The sequence below is a fragment of the Callorhinus ursinus genome, unplaced genomic scaffold (genome assembly GCF_003265705.2).
Source record: "Callorhinus ursinus isolate GAN/ISIS: 27379988/994484 unplaced genomic scaffold, GSC_fseal_2.0 scaffold3, whole genome shotgun sequence".
Classification (NCBI taxonomy): domain Eukaryota; kingdom Metazoa; phylum Chordata; class Mammalia; order Carnivora; family Otariidae; genus Callorhinus; species Callorhinus ursinus.
In genome coordinates, this window is record NW_027397065.1 from 53,168,299 (window position 1) to 53,195,369 (window position 27,071).

The window sequence follows — 27,071 nt, forward strand, 5'->3', positions numbered from 1 at the left end:
CTCTCTTCTTGTTCTGGACCAATGCGAACTTGCGTCTGGACCCCATTTCCTCCTGCCTCTTCCAAGGCCCACCTCTAGCATCCCCTCTCCTGGGATCGTCCGTCTCTCCTTTCCCCACCTAAAAGCAAGCTCTGATTCTAAAAATCCCTTTCCAGATATTATGTTCCCCTTATTCCTTGTCTAATTTCATTCCTCCTCCTCGATCCAAACACTTGAAGCACAATCCACACATGATGTCCCTTCTTTGTGTCCCACCCACTTAGGGCACTATCATTTCTGTCTCCCACTGAATATTAGAACTGTGCGCATCAAAATTAGCTTTATCCAAGTGGCCAAAACCACTGGACGCGGTCCATCTTTATCTTACTTGACTTTTTTTTTTCTTTTTTGATTCCTTTAGCACAGTTGAGCATTTGTAATAAACATTCTGGACTTCCTCAAGCCCCGTGCAACTAGAACCTCCCCGGTCTCTTGGCATCTCTCTCAGGCTGCTCATATGTGGTCTCCTCCAGAGTCATCATCACCAGTACATTACAATGAACTAATACCAGAGGAAGATATAAAAATACTTGGCCATTTCTACTTCCTGCAGGTGGCACCAGAGACAGGATCATAGGCAGGTGGGCTGAGAAGGGGCTGTGCAGAAGTTGGTGACACTCTTTATTTCTGCCTTGAAAATACTCTGGATCTGGATCTGGAGGAGCCACATGGCCAAGGGGTTTCCTTGGGGCATGTTTATCTTTCCAGGCTCACCACTTGTGGGTGTAGGTAGAACTGAGTCACATGTATAACTTGCATAAAGGGGAGGCCAAATGCAGCAGTAAAAAGTCTCTGGAAAGCAGAGTTCAACAATTTAAAAATCAATTTTTTTGTCCTAAGATAGCCAAAAATGGTTGCTCGTGGTTTCTTATGTTTCTTTAACTAGGGTTACCAGAACACAGCTTTGTATTAGAAATGCAAGTTCAGCAGAAATGTGTCTTCCCTAATGAAGCCTGGTGCCTATTGGTATTGTGTCTGAGTCCCTGGGGCTGGTCAGTGGGTGGTGGTGGCACTCTCTGATTTCCTAGTTATTGAGAAGTCCACAGGCCTCCTGTGGACATAGTAAGTGGCCATAAACTACCCCAGAGCTTGGGGACGCAGCACAGGGCTTCCACACGGGGCCTGACTCTACAAAGGCCCTGTGGGTGGGTTTGTGGGAAGAGCTTTCCACTTAGAGCTGGCCACGGGGACCCCTTGTCACTCGGTGGGTGACTTCACATCAAAGCCTAGGGCCTGATGGAGCCTTGGTTCTGAATGCAGCTAGGCAGAAAATGGTATAGTTGGAAGCAGAAGATTCACCACTTGTGGGAAGGTTACAAGAATTCCATTGTGGCCACAGACAAGAGCCAGCTTTGTGTGTTCCGTGCTGCTGAAAGACCTCTGTAAAAATGCATTTGTTCAAGGCAACATGGAATGTCCGAGCTGGCGGGGACCTCCAAGACCATCTAAGCCAACCTTCTCATTCTTTTTAATATAGGTTTCAAAATGTGGACTGTGGTAGGACCCCCATCATTGCATCCAGTCGCGTGATTTTGAAATTTTTTCCATCCCTTCAATGTTAAGCTAAACATTGACACCAAAACAAACAAGGATAGCCAGGTAAAACAAGGAGATTTTCGAAGCTAAATTCTTCACAATGACTGCTTCTGGGACAACCCTCATTTCTTTATTAACCCATGGCCAACTGGCTTCTGTCCTCACTCTCTATAAAAACAGTCTCAAGGCCTTTGGGTCCCCCTTCCTCTTGGGTTCTTATGACATTTCCACCAACCCATTCTTCAAAGTCTACCTCGAACACCAAAAAGGGCCCCTGCCCCCCTCATGTCCATCATCTATGGCCTTTTGTTCTAGTTTAAACCTCGTTAGTGGGGTTTTGTTCCTGGCAAGCAAACTAGTATGGGGGAGTGATTTTTTTTTTAAGACTTTATTTATTTATTTGAGAGAGAGAATGAGGTAGAGAGAGAGCATGAGAGGGGAGAGGGTCAGAGGGAGAAGCAGACTCCCTGCTGAGCAGGGAGCCCAATGTGGGACTCGATCCCAGGACTCCAGGATCATGACCTGAGCCAAAGGCAGTCGCTTAACCAACTGAGCCACCAGGCGCCCGGGGGGAATGATATTTTTTAAAGGAAACAAATCCCTGCACCCTTCCACACCCATCTATTTCCTTGTTCCCTTGGTCTTTGTATGTGTTTGAACAGAATCTCTCAAGGAAGGGATAGCTCACTTTGCTTAAAGGCAGGAATAGTTAGCAGTCCAAAATGCTGCCTCCCATTGGGTGTCAAGCACATTATATACATGGTCTCATTTCACCTCAAAACATCCATAAGGAAGTAAGTAGTACACCATTTTTCAAATGTTAAAACAGAGGCACGTAGGTTAAACAGCTTGCCTTATTGAGCGCTGGAGCTGGGATTTGAACCTCTCACCACTCACCCAGTCAGAGGTTATAGAACCTACATGAAAAGCTGCCTCATGGGGCTTTTACCAAATCATGGGGCTGTTACCAAACTGCTGCTCAGCTATGTTATCCCCCACCCTTCCCCTCCTTACAGTTACTATTTCAACTTGGGTCTAGGGGTTCTTTGACCTCCTGGGGAAAAGGGGGCTGAATGTGCTTGGGTTCCTGACAGTCAGACTGGCCCAACTCCAGTCTCCTGGTTTCCAAGCCTCCCCCTGCCAACCACCCACAAATATGCCTCAGCTTCCACATTAGCTGTGGGTTCTCTTCTGACGTAGAATCTCCCACGAAGTGTTTATCTTTCTACAATTAAGGAAGAGCAAAAAACATTTGCCTTTTCCCACTTGGAGAAATTTCCCCTTTTCTACTTAGAACAGCTATCTTGAAACAGTCACCTTGGGCTAGGCCAAGCACTCCCCTGGCCTGGATGGGAGACTCTGCATGCACTCCAGGCCACTGGTATTGGGTGTGGCCTTAGCTGTGTGGGTTTTGCAAGGTAAGAAGCGACCTCTTGGGGCACCTGGGTGGCTCAGTTGTTAAGCATCTGCCTTCAGCTCAGGTCATGATCCCAGGGTCCTGGAATCGAGCCCTGCATCGGGCTCCCTGCTCCACAGGGAGTCTGCTTCTCCCTCTCTCACTCCCCCCTGCTTGTGTTCCTGTTCTCTCTCCATCAAATAAATAAATAAAATCTTAAAAAAAAAAAGAAGAAGAAGAAGAAGAAGCGACCTCTTGGTTGCTAGAGGTAGTTGGTTTGGCTGGAATCACTCTGCTCCCCCCACTCAGTGGTTCTGCTCTCTGAGAAATTCAGAATCCTTGACAGAGGCCCTCACTTTGGCAGCTTTCTAGAACTCAGAGAATTTAATCTCTGCAGCAAACTCGAAAGAGGTTACATTTGCCCTTTCTTCTTTCTTTCTGTTGACGTCCCAGGAGATTTCAAGCGTCCAGAGATGTTCTTTGGAAGACTGGTGTTTCCGAAGTTAGCAGTGACTTCTCAGAGTCCGCCTCATTTCCGAATATCAACCCCGCTGAGGTCACAGCCATTGCCTCAGAGAAATTGGTGAAAATTAATCACCTTTAAACTAATCTGGGAGTAGGTTAGGTTCCATGAAGTGTTCTTAGCACTTTGGGATAGGCTCCTTAATATGGCAAATACAAATCCCAGTCTGCATCTCAGATTTGCAGGAATGATAACTTTATTTTTCAATAATCACACCCATGATTTCATTTCCTATTCTGCTGACTGGCTAAACTCCATCTTGGTCTATATAGCGTTCCTTCTCAACGCCCAGCAGGCTGAGAGGAATAGGATTTCCTGCCTTGGGGGGATGGGATAATCAGGGGAAACAGCCAGAATGGTGACTTTGGTGGATCCTAAAGAAAGGCAGGGCCCCATGCAAGCAGGGGTGCAATCCTTACATGGAGATTTATGGGCCTCAGGAAGACAGTAGGACACCAGGAGAGAAAATGTCTGTGGTGAGTCTTGGCAGCCAAGGCCTTATCCAGCCGCACAAAGAGTTCTACCCCAGATTGACTGAGAACATTCCGAGCGGCTTGGGAGAAACAGAAAAGTTTCTGGCAGAGCCATTCATGTGGGGATGAGACCGTCTCCGTGGAGCCTGTATGGACTGACATGCAAAGACTACATGGGGTGAGGAAGGTCCCAGAAGTCACCCCCACAAGGGCACTGAGGAGCAGCTAACCACCATGCCTCTTCTCTCGGTCCTCCCTGATGTCTTGGCACTACGACTCCCAAGGAACTTCAACACCACTTGGGGAGGGAGATGCAGGAGCGAAAACCTCAGTTGACTGATGCAATTTTGCATCCACCACAGCAAATTGGGAGGTCAAAACTGAAAGCAAATTGAGTTTGGGAAAAATATAGAAAAATTATCATTCATGCACACTTGAATTTGTGAGGCTGGAGTTGTATACTAGCTCTAGCAAAGTGCGGATTTAGCAAAAGAGCTCAGAAGAATTTCATGGAAACAAAATTTAGGAGGTGTATCTGGGCTTTGTGGGAATGAGAAAGCCACTAGCAGCTACTGCCTGCACTCTGACTGTCCCTCATAATCAGCTTTTCTCTGGGATATGGGACCAATCTCCTCTTGCAAAGACTGAGACAGAGGCAGGTGGCTTTCTCTCCCAACTCATAGCCTCTATTCCTCCATTACTTCAGCGCACATGGGTCTTTGGTGCTCACTAAGGAGCCATCTCCACGTGACTGCCACAAATTCATTGTATTCCTAGTGCCTCTTGTTGAAAGTTCTGAGAGGGTGTCACCTTTGACATTCTTGTTTGCCCTTTAGATCAGGAACCCGCCCTGGTTCAATTCTGTGGGGTCAGAGGGTGAGGAGTCAGGTAAATGAGACATGACTGCTCAAACCAGTCACGTCATCAAAAGTATATGGGTCGGAAAGTTTCAAAGAAGAGGATCTTGGGCCCAGAGGCCTGGCCCAGTCTCTAATTTACCTTTGTGAAAATTACTGCTGTGTGTGTCTTATACTCCTCTCTGCCTTGTCACATCGTTGAAAGCAGAAGCTCGAATTCATTTCTGTATGCACCACAACATCTTCACGTGCCTTTTGCATCTGGGAGAGAGAGTTCAGTGAATATTGAAGGAGTGCACATCTCTCTACTCTTATCCCTTCATTTCTCTATACTCATTCTCTGTTCTATTTATACCTTTATTTCTGAGCGAACAGTGTTCAGGTTAAAACCCAAATAGAATAATTCTTGTTGCTGAGGCGTAGCAGGTGAGTGCCAGCCACAATGACTAGATTCGAGTGTGACCCTCATGCAGGTGGATTTCCTGAGCAGACACCGGAAAGAAACATCCTTAGCGTCACCATATTTACAACTGGGCTTTCCCTAACAACTGAGCATTTAATTTCTCATTATTTTAGAGCTGTCTTAACTGCTATGGAAATTGGCGGGAGACCACATCCAATGTTGAAGCATGTAAGTGATAGATTATAACCAATTTAAAGAAGAGGAGCAAGTAGCACTCTACAGGAAGATAACTCCTAGTCTCATCTTGACACTTTGAACGATTTTTCTAAATTAAAAGCTTCAAGTTTATTAGCAATCATTGCCCTGGTTTGAGTAAAGAAATTCAAATATTTCAAGTTTCTCTCTGCGCTAATTAAAAGAGCTCTATTTAAATGGCAGGGCTGTCCTGATGCCGATGATGACAAATGAGAATCATAAAACTTTCAGCCTGGAGGGAGTTTACAGATCATTTAATCCAATCCTTCCGTTTTATAGGGGAAGACAGCAAAGCTGCTATAAGGTACGTGATCTGTCACAAATCTAGAGCCATGGCCACAACTCCCACCCACAGGGGTCCAGGGTTCTTCAACCTGAAAAAAATCAGAACTATTATGGGCAGTGGGGTAATGCTAGAAATTACTAACATAGTGTGATTTGTGATTTATAATAAGAAATAAATATTTTGGGGCATCTGGGTGGCTCAGTCGTTGAGCGTCTGCCTTCGGCTCAGGTCATGATCCCAGCGTCCTGGGATCGAGCCCCACATCGGGCTCCCTGCTCCACGGGAAGCCTGCTTCTCCCTCTCCCACTCTCCCTGCTTGTGTTCCCGCTCTCGCTGTCTCTCTCTCTCTGTTAAAAAAATAAATAAAAAATCTTTAAAAAAAAAAAGAAAGAAATATTTTGTCTTAATTTTTTGCTTGTCCTAAAACGCTGGGAATCTTCTAGGTGAGAATGATAAAACGTATCTTTTGTTATGTTAATGAGGTGACTTTTGGAAAGCCCCAGGTAACCTAAAGGTAGAGCCTAGTTGCCAGGGGAACCAATTATGTGATTAGAAGGTAGGAACTTTCAGTCCCACAACCAGAGGTCCAAGGAGGGGAGAGGGGCTAGAGGTAGAGTTCAATCGCTGATGGCCAATGATTTAATCAATCGTGCTTATGTAATGAAGCCTCCGTGGAAACCCAAAAGGAAGGGTTAGGAGAGTTTCCAGGTTGGTGAACTGGAACGTTTCCATGTGCCACCGGGTGGGGTACCAGACTCCACCAGGACAGAAGCTCCTTTGTTTTTGACCTTGCCCTATATACCCCTTCACCTGGGTCTTGATCCTATAACAAGTTTCAAGGTCACGTTGATTCCTACAGGTTGATTCTTTCAAGTTCTCTCTGTGTAGCTGGGGTACAGGGGTGCAAAACAGCTGGTTCCGGGCATCACCAAAAGATCCCCAGTTCAGCCACTCACCACTGACAAAATCCAGAAGGCAGAGAGATGTGTGGTGGTGAAACCAGAAAGTAATTTATTTCAGTGAGGCCAACACCGAGAAGACAGCAGATTAGTGTCCAAAAGATGATCTCCAAGTGCTTAAAATACTTCCAGGTTTATGTACGGAAAATGTGGGACAAAGGTCGGGTGGATTTGTGCAGGTGGGCGGTAAAGGTCAGGTCAAGCATTGTCTTGGGGTCAATCACAACGAGTCTTGCTGGCTCGGCAGTCCTTACTGTTTGAGGGGGTAGTTTCGGTTGCCATCAGGGGATACTTTGCCCACCTGGTCTTTGGAAAAGAGACCTTAACCAATTAGAAAGTTTGAGGTCAAAATGGAGGTAGTTGAAGTCCTTTTTCATCGGCACTAATTAAAATAGCTCCTTCATATCCTTTAACATCCTTTGTAATTGAACAGGTTCAGGACAGGACCTCCTCTCCCTCCCACCCCCCAGAATGTGCCATTTTGGCATGTGGATCATTTTGAACTGAAGGCACTTGAGATCCTGCAGGTTCAAGAGAAACTTTTGCCCCTCCCTTAACTACATAAAAGAATATAATTGGGGATTTTTTCCCATAATAAGAGTTACTAACAGAGATAAATTTTATCTGAGTCACCCATCTGTATAGTAAGGCAAACATCCAATTACCAAACATCTGCTCTTCTTATCACCCTGTGAAATGCATGAAATGCATTCCTTTCCTATGAAATCCCAGACCCCTACCCCCTTCTCCTTAGTTCAGAATGACATATATACTTCATTTTGCCTGTCTTTGGAATTTCCACGTCTCTGTGGACTCCCCATATGTAACACCTATTAAATTTGAATTTCTCCTGTTAATCTGTCTCATGTCGGGGTGCCTGGGTGGCTCAGTCATTAAGCGTCTGCCTTCGGCTTGGGTCATGATCCCGGGGTCCTGGGATCGAGCCCCGCATCGGGTTCCCTGCTCTGCGGGAGGCCTACTTCTTCTCCCAAACTACAGATTGCTGTAGATTGAACCAGAGTGGGAGAAGAAGTAGGCCCCTCTCTTGTTGTCTCTGTCAGATAAATAAAATCTTTAAAAAAAAAAAAATCTGTCTCATGTCAATTTGGTTTAGTCCATTTAGAAGGACCTTTGAGGGAACAGGAATTCTTGCTCCCCAACATAATAAACCAATATCTAGTGAGTAAACTAGTTTCCTGATTCCTGTGAGCTACTCTAGCAAATTAATTGATCCCAAGTAGGGGGGCATGGGAGCCTCTGATTTATAACCAGTCAGTCAGAAAGCCAGGTAGCAATCTGGACCTGTGATTAGCATCTGAAGTGGAGGGCAGTCTTGTGTGACTGGGCCCTCACCTGTGGAATTTTATGTAGATAGTGCCAGAATTAAGTCCAATTGTACCCAGCTGGTGTCAGAGTATTGCTTGGTGGTGGGAAGAAAAACACATTGGAACTGGTATCAGAATTGTTATGTGGATAACATGAGTAGTCTTTAGCAGTGTATATGGCTAAGCTCATGGAAGGAAAACAAGACAGTCTCCATCCTGAAGGAAAGACAAAGATGACTCATTTTGAGGACTCTGTGTCTCTTCAGGGATGCTCAGAAACCAGCCAGAGAAGCCCCACGGATGGGACTGGGCTCCCGGGTACAACGAGAGTGCCCAGTGATTCCTTACCATGTACCAAGCTTCATGCTCACCAGTCACTCCTCATGAGCTAGCTAAACCACACAACCCACCGACTGGGATCACGGTTATCTTCATTCCACAGACAGAGAAGACTAAAGTTAACACAAATGAGAAATTTGCCCAAGGTCACATACCAACGTCACTAACTAGTACCCAAGCTGGGATCTGCACTCAGATCTCTTAAAGTGCCAAGCCTGTGTTCTTAACCAGAGGTAACATTTGAATAAAGCCTCCTTGGTGCACACTGGGGCCTCTCTGAGGAATCTGGTTCTGCACCACCCATATTTTAAGTTTATGTGAATACCGAGGCTGCCAGGAGAAATTTTGCGCGCCTGGTTGAGTCTGAGCTGAACAGGCCTTTCAGCCCCAGGCAAACTTATATGACAAGCTGCACCTCCAACTCTTTGGTAGGACAGAGCCAGCCAGGGGTTGGGGGGGGGGGGGGCAGGAAAGGGGCAAGAAGTAGGGAGCAGTTCCCCTAGAGAAGTAAGGTGAGGCTGCCAGGAGAATGGGGGCTGCTTAGCAGGCGAAACATGTCTGCTCAAGAGTAAAACAAACTACAGATTGCTGACAAAAAGATCACGATTGGATTCCATGCTTTAAAAAACAACAACAACTTTATTCCAGAACTAAAAAAGGAAAGGAAGGGGATATGAAATCGTCTTTAATTTCATTAAGAATACAACGTCACTAACACTGACTACTCTTGTAGCACATTCGTTAGCATTTTGTCAAGCAGCAATGTGGCAGAGAACACAGCCAGGAAAACTCCCGGGAAAGAGAAGTTGATCTAGAAGGCCCTTGGCTCTTATTGGTCAGATCCTGTTCTTGGCAGATCCTGCTCAAGTCCATTTTACCAGAAACCTCATACGTGGGTGGAGGCTCTTCCTCTCTATGAGCATGTGGCCCCAATCAGAAGGTGAGTTTCTGCACGGGACTCTTGGGCCTTGATTAATTCCTCTGATAGTGGCTCCAAAAAATTCAATGAAAAAACTTGAGGGCCGTCCTTTAAATACAAATGAGGCTCATATTTGATAAGGAATGATTATGTCATCTTATCACCTCCCACTCTTAGTCATTCATCCAACACATATTTGCTGGTGCCAACGCCCCAGGTATACATTGCAGATACAGCAATAGGCAGAACAAACCCCCTGCCCTCCAGGAGCTCAGTCGGGTCAGGGGAACTAGCCCACCTTCCCCAGCCTCCCTTTGTCACCACCTCCTGCTAGCCCCTTTCACCCTACCGCACCTGTCGCCCGGCTGGGCGGGGGCCATGTAACCTCTGCCCTCGGCGCCTCCTTGGGCCCCGGGCCCCCGGCCCGCCCCGGCCCGATTTCGCCAGCGGCCTGGGAGAAGGCCCGGCCAGGGCTGGCGCTGGTGGCGCGCAACAGCTGCAGGTCGCAAATGGCTCTCTCCGCCCCGGCTCAGCCCCCCGCGCTGGCTTGGGGCGGTGCGCCCGGGCCCGCCTGCGGGCCCCGACCGCGGGGCGGAGAGGCGCCGGCGCAGGTAGCTGGGCTGCCGCCGGGGAGAGAGCGCGGGCGCCGGGCCGCCGCGGCGGAATGGGGCGGCTCGGGGCCCGCCGCCTCGTCCTGCTCGCCGCCTGCCTGGGGCTCTGCGGGGCGCGCGGGGCGCTCGGAGGTACGCGCCTAACTCCCCCCCCCCGACCCCTCCCGGCCGCGCCGGCTAGCAGAGGGTGGGCGAGCAGGGACTAAGGCGCTGGCTGGGGCCCTCCCGGGACCCCAAAGCGCGCGGCGACCCTGTCTCGAGCTCTCTGGCCGGGCGTTCCTGGGCTGGGCGGCACGGAGGAGACTGCTCGGCCCTGCGCGGGGAGTGTGGGCGCCGCAGCGGGAAGCTTCCAGCTCCCGATCCCCCCACCCCCACCCCCCACCGCGTGCGGCCTGGCCCCGCCAGTTCGGGGGAGCCCCGGGGTGGGGGCCGTTCCCCAGCTTCGCAGGGCACTCGCGGCCGATGGGGGTTTCAGAGTTGGACTCCTGGTTGCACTCGGAACAGAGCGAACGAATCCTGCCGCCCTCCCTTCTGAGCCTTTGCCGCTCTGCGCCTGGCCCAGGCCGGGTGAGAGGTACTGGGCTGCACGCGACCCGCAGGCGTTTGGGGCCTTAAACTCGTCCCGAAATTCTTCGGTTTCTGGCCTGGCCTATTGTTCTATAAGTACCTCCACAAGTCCACCTACATTTTCGGGACCTAATTCACTGGAAAGGCTTTGCATTTCCCTGGCGCTTTCCAGAAGTCAAGGATTACTAATAAAAACATAATTATTGGGACTTTTTACACAATGAGTACTGCACTTGGGCCTTCTCGCCCTCCAAGGCTCCTTGAAATTTAATGTAGTTCAATGAAAGACTTCCTTTGAGAATTTTAAAGATAAAGCATTCTAAATCAAGGGCCTTGTATCTCTTTGTAGGATTCGGATTAAATTCTGAAGCTTATTTACTGCATTTTAGGCATGGAATAGACAGATAGTGCCATTGCTGTCTACCCCGCCTCATGATTTCAGGAGGAGCTTCAGAGTCATGTTCTGGCCACGATGGCATCTGTAGTATGGACACTTCACTCTTACCCCAGCTGCTCAGAGTCTGACTGCAGCACCACCCCCCGCCCCCGACTCTGCTCCCACCCTGCTGTATGCGGGCCCTTCCAAGCTCCTTCTCCCCATCTTCCTCCCTCCTTCCTGATTCCTGCCTGGCCCGAAGGGTGGATTGGGCCTGGAATTGGAGGTCTGGGGCTGCAGTCTGAGGCTTTGATGTGGCTTTGAGAGGGAAGGTTCCAGTTGCAAAACAGGGAGATCTGGGAGCACAGTGAATGGTTCTGATTGGGTGGTGATCCGCCATGAGCCAGTGGTCAGTGTAGGGTGATGGCAAGTCCATAACTTTGGAGTCAGATGGACTAGGGCTTCAGCTTGGGTGCCATCCTATGTTCTCAGACTGGCTTGGGGAAGGTGAGTTTCCTTCTCTAGGTCTTAATTTTGCATCTATAAAACTGAAATACTAACTTCTTCATAGAGGCTTGAATAAGATACTGTGTAAGACTTCCTTACTGCCAGACAACTGCTCAGTAATGCTCATTTCCCTCCTTTTCTACTCATTACCCTCCTTCCTCCTCATCTGTGCAATTACCTTGGGTATGAGGCTAAGAGCCAACGGATTAGATACCCATCGAGGGGTACAGAATGTGGATAGGGAAGGTTTTTTGAATTCCATAGCATATACAGTAGTTCTCCCTTATCCACAAGAGATACATTCCAAGACCCCCAGTGGATGCCTGAAATCACAGATAGTACCGAACCCTTTGTGTACTGTGTTTTTTCCTATAATACATACCTATGATAAAGTCTAATTTGTAAATTAGGCATAGTAAGAGACCAACAGCAATAACTCACAGTAAAATAGAACAACTGTAAAAATATACTATATTAAAAGTTATATGAATATGGTCTCACTCTCTCAAGAGCTTTATTATACTGCATTCACCCTTCTCATGATGCTCTGAGATGAGAAAATGTCTACGTGATGAGATGAACCAGGTGAATGACATAGGCATTGTGACGTAGCTTTAGGCTGCTATTGACCTTCTGAAGATACGCCAGAAGAAGGATCATCTGCTTCTGGATCATGATTGACTATGGGTAACTGAAATCATGGATAAGGGAGGACTACTGTACTTTTAGCACATATACTGTTCCTCATCCATGGCTTTAATGGCAACCCAAATATTGGATACTGAGGTCTTACCAAAGTATGTGTGTATATATATATATATATACATATATATGTATATGTATATATATATATGTATATGTATACATATATATATATATATATATACACACACACACACACACACACAGTGGAGTATTATGCAGCCATCAAAAGGAATGAAATCTTGCCATTTGCAACAACGTGGATGGAACTGGAGGGTATTATGCTGAGCAAAATAAGTCAATCAGAGAAAGACATGTATCATACGATCTCACTGATATGAGGAATTCTTAATCTCAGGAAACAAACTGAGGGTTGCTGGAGTGGTTGGGGGTGGGAGGGATGGGGTGGCTGGGTGATGGACACTGGGGAGGCTATGTGCTATGGTGAGCGCTGTGAATTGTGTAAGACTGTTGAATCACAGACCTGTATCTCTGAAACAAATAATACATTATATGTTAAAAAAAAAAAATGAGGGGCACCTGGGTGGCTCAGTCGTTAAGTGTCTGCCTTCGGCTCAGGTCATGATCCCAGCGTCCTGGGATTGAGCCCCGCATCGGGCTCCCTGCTCAGCGGGAAGCCTGCTTCTCCCTCTCCCACTCCCCCTGCTTGTGTTCCTGTTCTCCCTATCTCTCTCTCTCTCTGTCAAATAAATAAATAAAATCTTTAAAAAAAAAAAAAAGATAGTAAGTAGGAATGGAGAAATGAAGGGGGGGGAAATCGGTGAGGGAGACGAACCATGAGAGACTATGGACGCAGAAACAAACTGAGGGTTCTAGAGGGGAGGGGGATGAGGGATGGGTTAGCCTGGTGATGGGTATTAAAGAGGGCACATTCTGTGTGGAGCACTGGGTGTTATATGCAAACAATGAATCATGGAACACTACATCAAAAACTAATGATGTAATGTATGGTGATTAACATAACATAATAAAAAAAAAAGCTACTTTGGGGCACTTTGAAGAATATCTTCTTGAGTAGCTAGATGTGTGATCTGATTTTAGGTTTCTTTCTGACTTCCTTGGATGATTCAGGCTGTTGCTTTGAAGAAATCTATTTGTCAAACGTAGGTGAACTCAGCTCTCAGTCCTTGAGGGACTAATGTGTCCTCACCTTGGAAAGTCTCGCCACAGCAGGGAGCCACCTCGATAAAAAGATACTGTCTCACTAAGAATATCCTTAGCATACACCCTCAGCATATCCCTATTTGCAAATAAAAGAATCAGTCCTACTACCACTAACTACTTTCTCAAGGTACAGCGTGTACTTAGCGCTAGACTCACGTTGTCAATAGTTCAGTAGTTTTTGACTACCTTCTTATCAGATCCCATTAGAATATTATTGCTCAGACCTTGTACCAGCGCTGATGAAGAGCTTGAACAGGAAGAGGAGAAAGGCTAGCCCTTCCAGTTCCTTTTGCATTTACTGGTCCTTGCATTATTTCTCTATATTTTTAATCTTTGGCTTACTTGCAGGAATTTTAAAAAGCAACTGGTCCTGTTAGTGAGGATTTGTTTAGTTATGGTGAGATAACAAAATTGTAAGCCCAGTTGTCCAGGCAGACCACGTGTGGTGCGTCGCTGAATGCGAAAGAGAGTGAGGGCATCAGCGTCCATCTTTCTGTCGGTGTAGTTTCCACTGCTCCCTCAGGGAGACTTGTGTACCCAGCAGGTGACACATGGCTGGTCTCACCTGGGCAACTGAGGCAGGATGCCCATCAATCCGTAAATTAGAGATGAAGAAAGAATTCTTATTGTTCTAGATTCTTATTTTTTTAGGTTAAGGCAGCCTGTGAATTCATAATATTTTCTTCTGGCTCCACAGTGAATATCTTGGCACCACACTTTGCTATTTCTGTCTTTCTTTCTTTTCTTTTCTTTTTTTTTTTTTCACTTTGCCATTTCTACCTAAGGCTGTGGTGTCCGGACCCAAATGCTCACTGTGGCCAGAGTGTCACGGTGAGCCAAGCACCAGCTGATGCAGCAGGAGGGGACCCAGGGCGGTGGCCCCTGGGGCTGGAACATCCAGCCCCACTCACAGGTGCTGTGCTGTGAGAATGGGTAGGTCCCGGGGTGGCCTGATCAGCCGACTCACGCAGGGAAGCCACAAAGTCCAGGTGTTTGATTAAAACCGCTTTTATTTAAAATATCTTAATTTAATATTTAAAAGTAGAGCTGCACAGGCCATAAAAAGCACAAATAAAACTCATAACCTCTGCTTCTGTGGCCTTTCCCAGTGCTCCTGCTTTATTCCCCTCTGTATTCCTGGCACGTAGTCCAGGACCTACAAATGACAGGTGCCCAATAAATCGGAGCACCTGAATGAGCGAATGCACCTGGGCACTGTGGAAGGCAGAATGACAGCTCCCCAGGAAAGTTCACATCTTAACGCCCAGAACAGAGAATATGTTGCTTTACGTGACAAAAGAGTCTTTCCAGCTGTGATCCAATTAAGGATTTTGAGATGAGGGATTACCTCCCATTATCTGTGTGGGCCCTAAGCAAACACAGGGTGTTATAAGAGGGAGAAGATGATATGTTGGAAGCAGAGGTTGGAGTGATGTGACTGCTGGCTGGGGCCACCAGCCAAGAAATGTGGCAGTGTTCTAGAAGTTGCAAAAGGCCCAGAAACAGATTCTCCCCTCCAGCTGCCAGAAAAAATGCAGCCCAGCCGACACCTTGATTTTAGCTCATACGGGACTACAACAAAATACCACAAATATAATGGCCTAATATGTTTGGACTAACTAGTCTCCAGAATTGTAAAGCAACAGATGGGTGTCATATTAAGCCATTACATTTGTGGTAATGTGCTGTAGCCGCAATAGGAACTGGGGCCATGGGTGGGGCATCGAAGCTAGGACATGGGCTCTGTGTCACTAAAGAGGGAGCTGTCAGCTCAACCAGCATCCAGCCAGGGACCAGGACTGCCTCACAGCTTCATTCCAGGGCTGCTTTGGAAGCTACGGAGCCTACAGGAATAGCTCTCCCTGGAGTGGTGCGGGCCCCGTCTGCGTGACCTTATGCAGAGGCAGACGGTGGAGGATGCCCCCCTGAGAGGAGCGCAGGGTGGGGCAAGGGCTGGTTTTCTCTTTGCAACCTGAGCAGTTGGCATGGAGACTCCTGTTTGGGGAGGGAATGAAAAGTGAGAACGTGGTGGGTCCTGTTCTACAAGAAGAATTCCAAACCCCAGATTGCCCTGGCCCCACCTGCAAATCCAAGATTTGCATCTTCATGGTGGTCGGGGGCCTGCTACCCACTCTTTCCCCGCCCTCCTATGGGGCCAGCAACACGTTTGGCCCAGAGATGTGGTACCAGAGGCCCCTGTCACCCCCTAAGCCGACTGAAGCAGCTGCCCATCCTGCAGCCATGGAGCCAATACCTCTTCGCTCACTGACTCTCTTTCCCGACTTCTGTATCAGTGGACCTGAGTTTTGTGGGAGAGACTCTTAGAACTTCCCTTGTTGGGGATTTGCTTTTAATGAACCCAGGAGGTTGGGCCTCTCTGGCATATTAGATGTTTATACTAAGTTATTTCATACTTGGAAGTTTTCTTCTTCCTCAGAGTGTTCTGGATAGTTAGTTACCTCTTGAATAAAAATTCAGCTTCGGTTTGATAAAGCATGCAACGTCAGTGCCACAGGAAAACCTCGGAGCAGATTTGTGAGGTAAAAATGTGGCTTTTCTTTCCAAGTGCAGTGACTCGCCTCACAGGGTCGGTGGGAGGAAGAGCTGCTTTGTAATGTTGGCGCTCCTCGGAGCACCTCATCTTAGGACTTTGTTTTTTCGTTGTTGTTGTTTATTTTATTTATTTATTTTTAAGATTTTATTTATTTATTTGACAGAGAGAGACACAGCGAGAGAGGGAACACAAGCAGGGGGAGTGGGAGAGGGAGAAGCAGGCTTCCTGCCGAGCAGGGAGACTAATACGGGGCTCGATCCCAGGACCCTGGGATCATGACCCAAGCCGAAGGCAGATGTTTAACACAACCCAGGTGCCCCTCATTTTAGGACTTTTATAATGCAAACACTTTAGCAGAGAAGTTTGTTTTTGTGGTTTTGTATTTTAATTTTTAAAATAAGCTTCTATGCTTGTGATGTATCATCCATACAATACGTTTGGAAGAAAGGCGATACATAAAAAGGTACAGTATAAAATTGTCGACAATGTGATGTTATGAAAAGGCAGCTCTAGTTTTCAGGGAATACAGACAGTTCTGAAATCTCGTTTTTGTAAATACTTTCCTAATTAGTTTCTACAGTCACCAGGCCGGACTGATTGTGTTCTAAAATCCAGAACTGATGTGTCTCTCCCAGCTAAAAACGCATCTTCCCCATTGTGTGCAGCATAAGGTGCAACCTTCTCAAGATGGTGTGTAAACCTCCCCGCCCCCCGTCAGTGGGTCCCTGCCCATGGGGATCCAGTTGGTCAGTCAGCCATTTGCTCCCCAAACGTTCATTGAGAATTCCTCGCCATATATGTACCAACAAAACAAAGCAAAACAAAACCAAAGCTTCCCTCCCAGGATCCCCCTCTCAGTAAGTGGATTCCTAGCCAGAAATCCGGAAATTCATCTAGGTTGCTCCCTTGACCTTTCCCCTTCCCTCCTAGTCAGTCCAGCTTCTAAAGTATCCCTTGAACCCACCAGCTTCTCCCCCTGCCTGCTTCCCTACTCCCTACCATCCCTTTGAGGCCATTTCCTGCCCTTCAGCCAGAACCATCTAAATTGCAACCCGGGCACAGCATTTCCCTGTTTGATCCCTTTATGGCTCCCCTTGAATAGAGTCTGAACTCTTACCTTGGCTTCCAAAGTTGTCATTTACTGGGTGCCTCCTATGTGCTGAGCACTCTTGGAGGCACTGAGGACTGAGCAGTGAGCAAGACGAGCGAAGGCCCTTGCCCTCAAACCTCACATTCTGTTTGGGATGGTATGGGACTGGAGGTGGATAATAACCCAGGAAACAAATAAAGAAGGTAACTAGGGCCTAGAAAATAGTCGCCACTTTAAACTGACAGTTCAGAGCAGGCCTTTCAGCCCTCTGACCGCTTGCCCCCCGACCCCTCATACCCCTGCCGCACCCACCCCGGCTGCTCCCCCGCACACTGGGCTCAGCCAGAGTGGACCTTTGGCTCCTTACAGTCACTGGTCTCTCTCTCTCCTATCTCTCCACTTGTGTCTCTCCTCTTACTCTCGCCCATCCCTCATTAGGTCTTTCTGGAAGCCATTGTCTTGCCTGCCAGAAACACCCTCAGCCCATCCCCTTTGACTGGGCCAAGGGCTTCTGCTGTGCTTTCCATTTCCCTGGTACTAAGCCACTCTATTCCTTGACTGGCAGTCTATGTCATTCACCTTTGAATCCCCGTGTTTGTGGTTTATTTGGTGTATTTGTGGACAGCACAAGTACATATATAATGGGCCACTTAAATCTGTCAGGGAGAGACACTTTATAGGCACAGTACTCCTTCCCTCATACCCCAGCGGGGCCCCGAACAAGCTGCTGTTGTACCAACTGTCTAATATCCTGGATCGGACATACTCTTCTTTTTGAGCAGCTTTCCCGTCTGATAGACTGCAAGCCCCCATAGTCTCAGTAACTTCCTGCTTCCAACTCCTGATAGTACCTGGCACGTAGTAGGTGCTCAATAAATAGTAAACCAAAATACCCCCAAACAAGCAAAACCCAAATCAAACAAACATACATACAAACAAAAACAGGAAGATGTAGTTTGGAAAAAGAAGTGGGAACTATTTCTAAGGTAGATAAAATGAATCAAATAATCACTAACCACCCTTCCCCTGGGGAGAAATTATAGAGAAATAGAAATGTTTACTTTCCCTGCAAAGTTTTTTACCCCCCTTATTGCCAAACTTTGACTTCCATTCAACCATTTCACCTTTTACTTAAGCACATAAAGCCAGGAAGTTGCTCTGATTTTTGTTCACCTTGACTTGCCCTACCCATGTAATACTGAAATCACACCTTCTCCTTCCCTGCAGGTGGAGATCACCTTTCCTTTTCCTAGGACCCAGTTTTTCTTGTACTTTGATTGGCTTCTTACTATTAATTTGAGGCACTTACTAGGAGCCACAGAAGTTGAAGTCCGTTTGGAGATCTGTGAGCATGAGCCTGGCTTCAGGCTGTCAGACCAGTGGTTTTAAACCTGTTTCCTTGTTTTCCCCCTGAGGCAATGGAAATTTCTAGCCACCAGCTGATCCTGGAATTGATTTAGTGCCAAGGAGGTGAACTGTGGGAAAATATATTACTTAGTCATTCTCAGCAGTAGATTTTATGATTTAGAAAACATTTCCTGGTTTTGAGAGCTTAACAATACAGGCTCTGAGTCTGTCAAAGTCAGAGTGAGGGGATTCAGTAACCAGAGGCCAGGACCATACACTAGGCAGGATAGCTAGTGGGTTTATAAATGCTTGTTTCGTCTTTCTGACCTTATTGCTACATTCTCGTTTTCCTGAATTTAATTATTAATGGCTGTTTTTTTAACTAGAGAAGAGTGTTTATACCTGCCTGAGAAAGTTTGTAAGACACCATATTCATCTCTGTGTCAGCTTTGTATCTTGGTGAAAACACTGGATGGGAGGTGGGAAATGCGGGGGTTTTGTCTTAGCTCTGTTGTGAACAACCTGTTGACTCTACATAAGTCCCTAAGGTTCTCTAGTCCCTAAGGTTCTCTAGTGACTCTACATAAGTCCCTAAGGTTTACTCAAATATTGAATGAGGGTCTCCGAGGTGAGTGTAGTTTGGTTCAATAAATGCTTGCTTGCTACTTACCTTAGATTGGCTTCCCTAAAGAGAACAGCATAGGTGGGGGTCCTTGTGCAAGTAAAATGCTGAGTGAGGGGACCAGGAAAGAGCTATACGGAAGGAGGGAAGCAGGATAGGGCAGGAGAAGAAACCAAGCAAAGATCTGGTTTAGCTGACCTAATCTCAGCCTGATCCCAGAGAGTGCTCTAGGATACGAGTAACACAGAGCTCTAGGTATTTTATATGTCTGTTTCAATCAGTCACTGGCTATAGGTCCCCCTCTAGGGCAGGGGTTATAATTTCACTGAAATTTCTGGATAACACAGTGAAACGGCTGGAGGATGGGTATACCAACTTGTTAAAAAGGGATCTCAGTGGGCTACCAACAGAACCTATTATGCTACCTGTGGCCAGGCACTGTGCTAGGTATCGGAGAGGGAAAGATAAACAAAGAGATGGTTCCTAATCATAGGAAACTCATGGAATATTCCAGGAGATAGATGAATAAGCAAGGAATTTCAGTACAACATGGTGAATGCTGGAATAAAGGAATATGCAGAGTGTTGTAGGAACAGAGAAGCAGACATTGCAGATTGGGTTCCTCAGGAAGCAGAATCTAAGATGGAGATAATCATACAAGAGCCTTATCAAGGACTGCTCTTAAGGATCGACATTTGTTCTCAGGCCCATATATTACACCTCCTGGAGATATAGCAGGAGGTGTTTAAAGATCTTTAATTTAAAGACCATGTCAAGATCTTTCATTTAAAGTCTTGGAAGATGGACCCTCACTCCAATGAGTATTGCTCTGAGGTTGTGATTCACCTGTACCTTGATCAGGTTGTTCAAACAGTCTGTCAGGTCCTCAGCTTCAGCCGTGTAATATACGATAGGCCAGTGGATCCTATGGTCTTAGGCCCATTACCACACCTTCCTTGGAGTAAAGGGTGTGTCTTTGATTGATGTGATGCTATTTGGCCTCCCCTATTAGTGGATTAAACACTCCATGAGCTCTTCATATAATGGCGCTATCTAGGCAAGAAAGGCAAATATATACCCAGAATACGAGTCTATTTTATTTTTTGAAAGGAATCACTGGTCATTCTAAAAGGAAAGAGTTTCACTGAAGTCAGCTCAACACCAAGTGGACAGTTGGTCTCTCTTCAAGGGATAGTAACATATTAGGGGTTGGTGTTGGATCCTGTTGGAGGCATGTTGGGCATTCAGCAGGAGCAGCACCTAGGAAAGCCTTGGGAAGAGGGAGCCCTGACTATTGGGTGCATGCATAGACTCCACCCCTGCCACCATGGCTACCTGTTGTGCCAACCTACGGGGGCCAGATGACAGAGGCTGGCTGAGGTCAACTGACCAGGTCACTCTGTATGCCTGTTGTTGAATGCATATTCTGTGGTGGATGTTTTCTGGTGGGCATTAACGTGCAGTATCATGATTTTCCCACTTAATGCGTCAATCCCAGACCTCCTTATTCCTACTCTTTCAATCTTTTGCATCCTAGGCTCTTGACCATTTGGGCAGGCCATTTGCCACTCTTAATCAGGTTTTATTTATTTGAACCTCTGTCCACTTCTCTCTGTGTGTAAAGTGGACGATTAAGTGTTCTACCCAAAGTTCTATCCACTTGGAGGATTTTTTCTTCCTAGTGTTTTTCATGGCCGCCGCCAGAGGGAGCTATGGTGCAGTTGGAGTCTATTCTCATCAGGCACCCATATGATGAAGCTGACTCATCGGTGAACCATGCTCAGGTGTTCTGTTTCTCCATCAGCTGGTACCACGGGATTTACCCATGCAGCCATATGTGTGAGCCGAGGAAAGGTGCTGGGGCAAGAATGGCGATGATGGAGCTCCGGGGCTACCATCTTGTATGCTCACTTGTGCCTTCTGGTCCTATTTATGCTCAGTCCCGGAGGTACCACTTTCATCTCTTTCATCCATCTGTCATGGTAATTCTGTCGTGTCTGTCTCAAAGACATTTTCTATGCATCTAGGAGCCACTTTAGCAGTGGGTTCATACCATTTCTGGTAGTCTTTGCCAGGGTGTTATAGCCTGTATCCTTGGAGAGTGCTCCCAAATCTATAAACTCTTCCTTATCCAACTTCACGCTTCGCCCCCTTGATCAGGTACCCCCAGTCGTCTGCGTATTCTGGCAGCTACAGGTAGTAGGATACACCTGGAGAGGTCCCACGGCTACACTGGGGTCCAGTCCTTTTCCACCCAGATACACCTGGAGAGGTCCCATGGCTACACTGGGGTCCGGTCCTTTTCCACCCATATCAAGCCCAACATGTCCCCACACAGGTTATGTTGTAACTTAACCTTCGTTTTTGGTCTAGTGGCCAGGAGGAGAGATGGGAGTGTAACTTCAGAGGTCAAATGCTGCTTGTGGGGAGAAGCCTCTGCAACCTCCTTCAGCAAGGGCCATGCCAGCCTTAATGGGGGAATAGGCCACCTCTGCAGGCGAAGAGGTTTCAGGGAGAACTAGGGACCCAAGGTATTTGAATGCCTCAACCTAGATGTCTCCAGTTCCTTATGTCAAGGTTCTATTCTTTCCCAACCAGGGTCTTAGATTTGTCAGAGCAAGCCTGTCATAGATGGGACTTTAACTCTCTTTGCAGCTGACTAGTCTAATGATTAATTCCTGGGTGGGCATCTTACCTTCCACTGGTCTCCTGCTGTAGGAAAGGAGGACGCTATATGCTACCAGGGAAGCCCTCTTGCTTTCACACTTAGCTTGTAAATGTGAACTGATCTCTCCTAGCTTTTCCTTATCTTTTTCCAAAGCTTCATTCAAATTTAGCAATAGACACCCGATCCCATAGTCCTCATAGCTACTATTTGCACTGTATCTTTCATGGCTTGATCTTTCAAGCTGGCTAATGTGTTCCCTTCTGCTCTTATACCAGTTCACCACCAGTGGTTTGGGATTATCCCTGTGACAGGGAAAGAAGCGGGATTGGGTACATGGAGAAGTAGACTTGCAGTTCAGTTTCAACAGAAGCCTCGACCACCCTTCTTGAGAGTTCTAAAGATAGACTGACCCATCAGAGCTATTTTCAGTTGGGGCAAGAGAACACAGCCTTTGTACCCCCATATCAGATCTGTGGGCTACCCCAGGAACCAGCTGTGGCCTTGGGCAAGGCAGCTTCAGCAGGGTCAGTCCCTGAAGGGAGATGACAGTCTAAAGTGGAATTGTCATTGTGTAATATATTTACTCCTTTTTAAAATCTTTCCCTAGCATCTTTTTATGGTGAAAGCTATGTGGAGCTCAACATCATAGAAGTTTCGCCTGAGTTATCTCTTCAATTAAAATTTCAAACCAGCAAACCACAGGGATTACTTTTTCTTGCAGCTGGGAAAAATGACTACTGTATAATAGAACTTCTATCAGGAAACTTACGGGTAAGATTTTCTTAAATCTTTAAAAACGTGTAAGTTTTCAATTACTGGAGGAAAAACCGTGAGAAAGTAAGGGAACAAAATAGCTATCCATTTGATTACTGTTATTTTACTAGAATAAAATCATGTGCCATTTGAAAAGTTGGGATAGCCTCCGATTTTACCAGCATGCCTGAAATATTCTGACTCTGAAATTTTTAAACTTCATTGTGTAGTCCATACATGTGGAAAGTGGTTTCAAGTCCAAGTTTCTCTCTCTCTGTGAATGGCCCTGTTTTCTCAATAAAATACTATGATATGAGATTGATTAATTATGATTCTTTCTATTTCAGGTGAGGGTGAATTTGGGTGCAGGTGAACAAGTGCTCCTTTCTGAGCAAAGACTTCGTGTGGATGACCTGGTTTGGCATTTAGTGGAACTATACTATGTTAAAAACAATCTCTCTCTGGTTATCGACAAACAGTATGAGACAACTGGCCAGATCACTGGTGGGATACACAATTTGCACTTTCAACATGGAATCTACATAGCAGGCCATGGTGGACTCGACGTCCCTTACCTAGATGGAGAGCTTCCCAATTTCCGTGGATGTATGGAGGATGTAGTATTTAACCAGAGGGAGATCCTCGCATCCCTCAGGACTTACCCTGGTTTTAAGAAAGTTTATGAGGTGTCACTAGGATGCAATGATGAATTTTTTGCAGGGGAGGATGAAGCCATCAATTTCTTTAGCTCCAGATCCTACGTTGCCTTCCCAGAATGGAGGGTACAAGGGGAAGGGCTGTTGGAATTTGCTTTGCAGACTGGAACTCAACAAGCTTTGCTTTTTTTTCAGTCAGGTAGAGAAGGAGATTTTGCTGCTTTGGAAATAGTGAATGGTCTGTTGAAGGCTCGTGTAGGAAGGAGGAAAAGTAACACCCAGCTCTCTTCTGTTAGCTTAATTAGTGACAACAAGTGGCACGTTATTCAACTCAGATTCACTGGAAGGTATCTGGACCTGATGGTGGATGAGCAAGGGGTAAGGACGCTGCTGCCTTTGCAAAGCAAACCATTTGTATCGGAAGGTCCTCTCTTCGTGGGAGGTCTTGATAAACATAAGGGAGAAGAAGTTAAGAAGTTAGAACTTGCCTCTGTGTCCAGGAAATCTGCACGAGGAATCTCTTTCAAAGGGTGCTTAAGAGGCTTGGAAACCAACTCAGAAAAGAGAGCATTAAAGAATGCCCTTGTGTCCAAAGATGTAGCTGCCGGGTGTAAATTGCAGAGTAGTGATAATGAAAACCCTTTCATAACGACAACAGAAAACCTGCTTCGGTCAGAAGTTCCCCTTTCCACTACTGTCCCCGAGGCAGGCAAGCCTTTTCTTCACCATGCGAGTAGCTATTTCTTGAGTCTGAATAACTTGGAGGTCCAAGAAGGTGGGCGAGTGTTACTGGAACAAAGGCATATGAACGTGGATGTGGCATCAGAAGATTTGGGCATCTATCCTTCTCAAATACTATTTAAAATAGAGGAAATGCCCCTTCATGGGTTCCTTCGAATCAACGTTTCCCCCGCGCAGAGAATGGAGGAGGCTTTCACTATGTTAGATTTGGGGCAAGGGAAAGTTTGGTATGTCCATGATGGTTCAGAAGAACCTAGGGACTTTTTCACATTTTCAGTCTCATCCCAGAACAAGAAGGAAATGCCATTATATCTGCAAGGACATGTTCCATATGTGTTTAACATTACTGTCCTTCCAGTAAATGATCCCCCAGTCCTTAAGCTCCCTGAAGGAAACTTGCTTCTCTTGTTTGAGAATTCTAAGAAACGACTGACTCCAAATATAATACACGTGTCAGACCCTGACACAGATTCCTTGAGTCTTAATTTCTCAGTTCTTGGCAACTTCAATTCAGATGCTGGGTTTTTAGAAAACGCCAATGGTCCTGGGAAAGCCATTAATGGTTTTACGCATGGGGATTTAAGAGATGGCAACATTTTCTACGTGCACAGAGGTCATCGGAACTCCCGGATCCTTCTGAGAGCAAGTGATGGAGAGCTGGTTAGCAATACGGTAGTGTTACGGGTTGTGGCTGTTCCTTGGGACTTCGAAGTGGCTGTTAGAACTGGGGTAGTTGTCCCGCAGGGTGGCACAGCTCTGATTACACAGAGCAACTTGTCAGTGGAGGTTAACGGTGGACCCCACGAGATGGAGACCCGCTATGCTCTCACTCATCCACCCCAGTTTGGCCAGATTCAGCGGCAGGGGTCAAGGGGTGAATGGAAACAAGTTAGTACCTTTTCTCAGCGTTCCATTGATCGGGGTCGGGTCCGGTACCGCAGTACATTTCAAGAATTACAGCTAGAAAATGTTACAGATCACTTTAAATTTAAAGTTAACATAGAAGGAAAAATCAGTGAAGAGCTGACGTTTCCTATTACTGTACACTGGCTAAAGTTTATACTTCTGAAAAATGTTCCTCTCGAGGTCAGGAAAACAGGCAGACAAGTATTGAACTCTGATCATCTGCAGGCTGTGACGGAGGGTGTGGACGTAACTCAGAGAGAACTGCATTTTAAGTTACTGACCCCACCTAAGAAAGGAAAATTGCTAGTTGGCAATAAAGTTCTAAAAACAAACTCCGTCTTCAGCCAGCAAAACATTGCAGACTCTAAGATAAGTTATGAGGCACAGGAGAGGCCCAGGGAAGACACACAAGATACCTTTAGGTTCTTGATTGTTGCAAAACACATAGAATCAAAAGATTATACTTTCAGAATAAACTTTGAAGCACATAAGACATGCATTGTTGTAACTAACAGAGGATTATTTGTAAAAGAAGGAGAAGGGAAATTAATTACGAAATCGGAATTATTTGCTCAAACACTGGACAATCAGACCTTCCAATATAGAATCACCAAGAGTCCTCAACACGGGACGCTAAAGCTGGTTAACTTTTCAGATCCTCTGGGAAGTCGTGACAATATCACCGCATTCACTGATCAAGACATAGTAGGCGAGCGGCTGATGTATGTCCATGATGACTCTGAGACCCAGCATGATGAATTCCTCCTTGTGGCCTCTGCCACAGGACCAGGCCAAAAGGGAGTGGTCAGGCATCCTGACACGGAACATTTATCTACAGAAATCAAAGTTGCCATTTCTGTAGAGTTAAAGAATGATGAGAAACCAGTGCGTGTGGTAGATAAGGTCTTTCATGTCGTGAGGAATGGCCAGCGCCTACTGACCCTGGCAGATCTCTGTTACCATGACCCCGACTCAGATTTTGATGATGGGCAGTTGCTCTATACCCGGCGGGGCATCCCAAATGGGGACCTGGTGAGACCCACTGATCTGTCTCAGAAACTCTACCAGTTTAGGCAAGAAGACCTGCGGGAAGGGAGAGTGCTCTTCAGACATCGGGGAGCAGACTCTGCCCGCTTTGTGCTGTTCGTGACAGATGGTGTCCATTACACATCATCCCTTCTTGAGGTCAATGTGTCAGACCCTTATGTCCAGATAGCCAACAACACAGGGCTGGTTGTACAGAGAGGAGAGGACAGCAGCCTCACAACAACTAACCTCGGTGTCACCACAAACCAAGATGTCAGAACAGACCACGAGATTGAATTCTACATGCTGCAGCCCCCAAAGCATGGCAGACTGCTGGTCAACCATTCAGTGTCCCACTCATTTTCCCAGCACGACTTGAAGCAAGGACATGTGATTTATAGGCATGATGGCAGCGGCAACTCTGATGTGTTCAACCTGACAGTGAAAGTTAAAGAGATATATGTAGACGTGGGCATCTATGTACGAATGTACTCAGAAAGTCACCAACATCGCACCCAAATTCTGCTCATCAAGACCCTTGTAGTTGAAGAAGGAAAACCAGTAAAACTGAGTAGAGGAAGACTCCAGGTAGGTAGTTGTCCTACCACCAAGCATTCTCTCTCTCCCAGAGTAATCTGCGTCTAAGAGCTATTTTTGCGTTGATTTCTCCCTCGTATTCAGAATGACTTTTTTCTAAACGTAAATGCCTTTGAAAAGAGAAGCTGTAAAGTTTCGTGATTTTGACACTACTGATTTTCCTACAGTTGGAAAAGGAATATAAGTGATACTAAGCCTTATGTTAAAGCCGAGTGCACACCAGCACACAAGTATGTATGTTTAGTGTAGAATGAATTGGGAATGAGGAGATGATGTACATATTATAGTAAATTAAGAGATCTTTACTTTTTTCATTTTTTATAGACACGCTGCCAATATTTCATTTGATCTGAGTTACATTTGTGATGTGATGAAGCAGGGTATAAAAACTTAGAGAAACTTAAACATAAAAAGCGTTCCTAAAACAGCAGAGGATGCTATCCTACACAGTTAATTTCCTTAGCTCTGAAGGCGGCCTTACTTCGTTTCCTGAAACTGATGGATAAAATTGGCGCAGACTAGTGGAATGCCAGGGGTGAGACCTTATACCAGAAGCTACTTGGTTTCCTGGGGCTCCTACTTAGAAACTTCCAGCAGGCAAAGCCCTGCTGATCAGAGTTAGGAGAGAGTGTTTGTTTTAGGGTAATCCTGTACAGGGTTTGTAAACTGTGATTTATGACAGCTGGCCACAAATACAGGCTATTCTGAATATACCCTCAGGACTGCAAAGGAGTTTACTTGTTTGCTAAATGCAGCCAATGACATCAAGAAGAAATGAACTCAAATCAGAAGCGGTTTACTAAATGAGTTTGCTTGAGGAAATATGGGGCTCACCAGCATTTCTCAATTCTTT

At 46.3% G+C, this 27,071-nt stretch overlaps 1 protein-coding gene across 5 annotated transcripts in view; it reads left to right on the forward strand.

Annotated features, from left to right (window-relative positions):
• The first annotated feature begins 9,847 nt into the window (after positions 1 to 9,847).
• LOC112820409 (chondroitin sulfate proteoglycan 4-like) overlaps positions 9,848 to 27,071 on the forward strand; it is a 75,516-nt gene continuing 58,292 nt past the window's right edge. For all 5 annotated transcript variants that reach the window (XR_012377582.1, XR_012377584.1, XR_012377583.1 and 2 more), the window contains exons 1-3: positions 9,848 to 10,053; positions 22,147 to 22,310; positions 22,640 to 26,209. Coding sequence is in view for 1 of the 5 variants with exons in the window: in XM_073890912.1 (XP_073747013.1) it covers positions 9,975 to 10,053; positions 22,147 to 22,310; positions 22,640 to 26,209 (3,813 nt within the window). In the remaining 4 variants the exon portion in view is untranslated. The remainder of the gene's footprint in view (positions 10,054 to 22,146; positions 22,311 to 22,639; positions 26,210 to 27,071) is intronic.